The sequence below is a fragment of the Capsicum annuum genome, unplaced genomic scaffold (genome assembly GCF_002878395.1).
Source record: "Capsicum annuum cultivar UCD-10X-F1 unplaced genomic scaffold, UCD10Xv1.1 ctg77167, whole genome shotgun sequence".
Classification (NCBI taxonomy): Eukaryota; Viridiplantae; Streptophyta; class Magnoliopsida; order Solanales; family Solanaceae; genus Capsicum; species Capsicum annuum.
The window spans coordinates 1-3,506 of record NW_025887535.1 but is presented as its reverse complement, the minus strand read 5'-3'; the positions used below and the strand labels follow the sequence as shown (position 1 = coordinate 3,506).

Sequence of the window (3,506 nt, the reverse complement as noted above, 5' to 3'; positions counted from 1 at the left end):
ACAAACCAAACACTTAATAAAAAATAATTCAAGCATAACTATTCCCAGTATAACTTATCCCATCACAATTTATCTCAGCATAACTAATTTCGGTATAACTTGTTTTCAAATCAAACGACCCCTTAGTGAACAGGGAATATTTGATGGGAACTATTCTAGGGTTATATATATTTATTAATCCCTCACTGATAGGGATGACAATGGGATAGTGCGGGTTTTAAGCTATGCGGTGTGGTGTGGGTTTTAAGTTATGCGGTACGGTGCGGGTTAAAGTAAGTTATTTTTTAAATAGTGCGGGTTGCGGATATATGCGGGTTTAAATTAAAAAAAGCTAAAAATTAATATTATTCTCGTGAATATACTTAAGATTACATGTATGGTTTACTTATATGATACTAAAAACGACGTGTATAACAATACAAATAAATAATTTTATAATTTTTTTAATATCTCTTTTCATTTTAATAAAAATATGATATTTGTTAATGACTTGTACACGTAATACTTTTTGATAATTTTTTAGTGAAAAGTGATATAATAGAAATTAGTAATTATTTTTTAGTTGTAAATTTGAAAATATTATGATTTTTAATGAAGTTACAAATTTTTTCAAAAAAGAAAAAATCAAAAATATGGGTGGTGCGATGCGGGTATGCGTGGATATGAGTATGGGATGGGTTTATACGGGCTTAATGATGATGCAGTGTGGTGCAATTTTAAAATTTGCGGGTTTAGAAAAAACCCGCAGCATTGCCATTTCTACTCACTGATGTAATGGTAGTTATATTCTAATGCACTTTCTTCGAAGATCAGGGAATTGCCACTCGTAAATTTAAGCCGCAAATAGTGATATTGACTAACCTCTCTCTTTCCCTGGAGTTGTTGAACTGACTTTCAAGAAATTCCACTGTGATGTCAATTTTCTATTTTTCTGGTTTTCTAAAGGAGGAGACGACATGGCTCATAAAGGCTATAATAGAACTTGTCTTCGCGATTCAAACAGAGGGTTCCTAATTCATTTTTAACCTTTGCATGTTCAAAGGAGGCGCAGTCGCCACCCGCAGCAAATCAATCGATAAGAAGAAGAAGAAGAAGAAGAAAAAGAAGAACAAATCTGATAACAACGACGTCGTTTCTGATTAGCCATTAACCGGTGATGCTGCTGTTGCTGCTACTGAACAACAAGGCGAAGCTTCCGAAGATATTTATACGATTGACGCTGCTAAGCGTAGGAAATACGATGATTTGTTCCCTGTTGAAGCTAAAAAATTAGGGTATGGCCCGAATTCTAAAGCTAAGTCCGTTGAAGATGCCCTTGATGACCGGGTCAAGAAGAAAACTGATCGTTATTGTAAATGAATTCCTAAGTTCTTTTTAGGTACTGTTTGTTAATCCTTGTAATTTCACTATTTTCAGGTTCAATTGGCTTACCTGATACTATCTAGTGTTTTGTGTAGTTCGATTGTAGTGTATTATTTTGTTGCGTTATTATTCTGCGACTATCTGTTGTTTTCGTTTACTGTCTATTGTGTCTTGTACCCTCGTTAGACTCTACTTTGTGGGAATACACCAGGTATATTGTTGTTGTACTCAGTTTGGTTACTAATAACGTACATTAACTAATATTATCAACTTCCTGGCAGTGTTATTAAAGGCTCGCGCTTAAGCTCTAAATGGAGGCTCAAAATGTGTTGAGTGCGCTTAATTTGTCGTTCAATATCGTCATCAAGGTTCTAAGGCATACTTTTCCTTGTCAATGAGCCTGAGCTTCTTCTAAAGAGGGCACACCAAAGAATGATATTTCACTTTATTGTTAATTCTTTTATTATAAATATTTCTGTATTCATATATTTGTCATTCATGCTTATAATTATTAGTTTTGAACTAAACGTATATATTTGTATTGTTTCTCCCTTTGTGCCCTTTTGCAATAAAGCTCACAATTTATTTGTGAGTGCGCTTAAAGGCCCAACGGGCCTTAGAATTTTTTGTGCCTTTTGCTTTTGATAACACCGGTTCCTAGATAGGATGTGTCTACCTTTCCGCGGTTTATGAGATGTATCCAACTCTTTAGCCCCTATTATAGAAGTTAAGAACTAACACCTGATGTTCCTAAACTAAAGCCATTAAGTATCAAGAAATCTGATACTTAGTTCTTCATGCTGAAAATACTAAAGCGACTTCAATTTTTTAAGTAAAACTACAATGTTTTTTTTTCATGAAATCGTTTCATTTCTGGCATCAAGCAGATGCAAAGAGATATGCTAGCTCCACTACAACATAAAAGTTAAGACCTGGGAGCCAGCCACAAAATTAAAAAAAAAAAAAATAGAGAAGTCTTAACATGACTATGGACAGCCTAGATTAAAGAGCTAATGAAATCTATGTAAGCAGCAGAAGTAGAACTATTCACAACTGACGGGCTGGACCAAAAAAATAGACTGAACAAACATTTGGCCTTGAGTGATTGGATAGGAGTTGAATTTCCATCAAAACACTTACGGTTCCTTTCTGTCCATAGGCACCAAAAAATACATGCTGGGTATCATTCTCCAGGTGTTCCTGATGGTCCCTATCAACTCTCCGGTGGCTCCAGAAAGACTACAATGTTTTCTTACCAAATAGACAGAATGTAAGATTAGCTAAACATTTTAGATCAAATAATCCAATGCTTTCATTTGTAGCCTGTGGCCTCAAATCTCCTCTTCATGCATCTTCTGCTCTTAGAATTTTTTCTCGAATTGCTGTCAACTTACTGTAAACTTGTCTCATGGTCAATCTGTCTCTTGGGGATTCAGCTGAACATGCAACTCCAGTCTCAAGTATGCCAACCAAGCATTCCATCTGTTCTTTCTTGATACTGGCCCAGTATTCTTCTCCATAGGTTGCTTTACTCATCTTCTCACCATGAAAAGCTGTTTTGTCTAGAATCTCCATAACATTCTCTGGCAATGCTGTTTCCACAAAGTGGTGCAGACTAGAGCTTGGATGGAACAAAGGGTCTGTGGGTCTTCTTCCCGTGAATATCTCCATTATTAGGATCCCAAAACTGTACATATCACCTAATATGGAGAGCTTACTGCCCATGCCATATTCTGCGACAAGCAAATTCAAATATATAAATAATCTACTATTGTTAGAAGAGACCATATGGTATATTCACAATTTTTGTTTACCTAGAAACTTTACCTGGAGCTGCATAGCCAATGGTTCCCATAACTCCAAGTGAGCTAAACAGATGTGGTTCCGGTGCATTACTGAATTCAGGAAGGAGTCTCACCAAACCGAAATCACCCAGATGAGCTGTGAGATCTTCATCAAGAAGAATGTTTTGTGGTTTTATATCACAGTGAATTATGGGTGTTGGGCACTGATGGTGGAGATAATGAAGTGCAGAGGCCACATCTATTATGATATTCATTCTCTGAATTATGGTCAAGCTACTCTTCTGTATCTCCGTTTCTGGATGTAGCCATCCGTCCAAGTTCCCATTTGGCATGAACTGA

General features: G+C 36.2%; 1 protein-coding gene and 1 pseudogene across 1 annotated transcript; one reads left to right on the top strand and one right to left on the bottom strand.

Moving 5' to 3' along the window:
- Nucleotides 1-732: 732 nt before the first annotated feature.
- On the top strand, nucleotides 733-1,519 carry LOC124894751 (annotated as a pseudogene).
- A 999-nt stretch (nucleotides 1,520-2,518) lies between these two features.
- LOC124894750 (putative receptor-like protein kinase At3g47110) lies at nucleotides 2,519-3,499 on the bottom strand. The gene is made up of 2 exons (XM_047405294.1): nucleotides 3,190-3,499; nucleotides 2,519-3,095 (listed from the first exon to the last, which is right to left on the bottom strand). Exons 1-2 carry the CDS (start codon nucleotides 3,497-3,499, stop codon nucleotides 2,707-2,709), a joined length of 699 nt encoding a protein of 232 aa, XP_047261250.1. The 3' UTR covers nucleotides 2,519-2,706.
- Between the last annotated feature and the right edge of the window lie 7 nt (nucleotides 3,500-3,506).

What these genes read in the sequence shown, in the direction of transcription:
- LOC124894750 (XM_047405294.1), bottom strand. Translation starts at nt 3,499, where the DNA reads ATGCCAAATGGGAACTTGGACGGATGGCTACATCCAGAAACGGAGATA. An exon ending in CATTGGCTATGCAGCTCCAG is followed by an intron (nt 3,096 to 3,189) that starts GTAAAGTTTCTA and finishes TGCTTGTCGCAG; the next exon opens with AATATGGCATGGGCAGTAAG.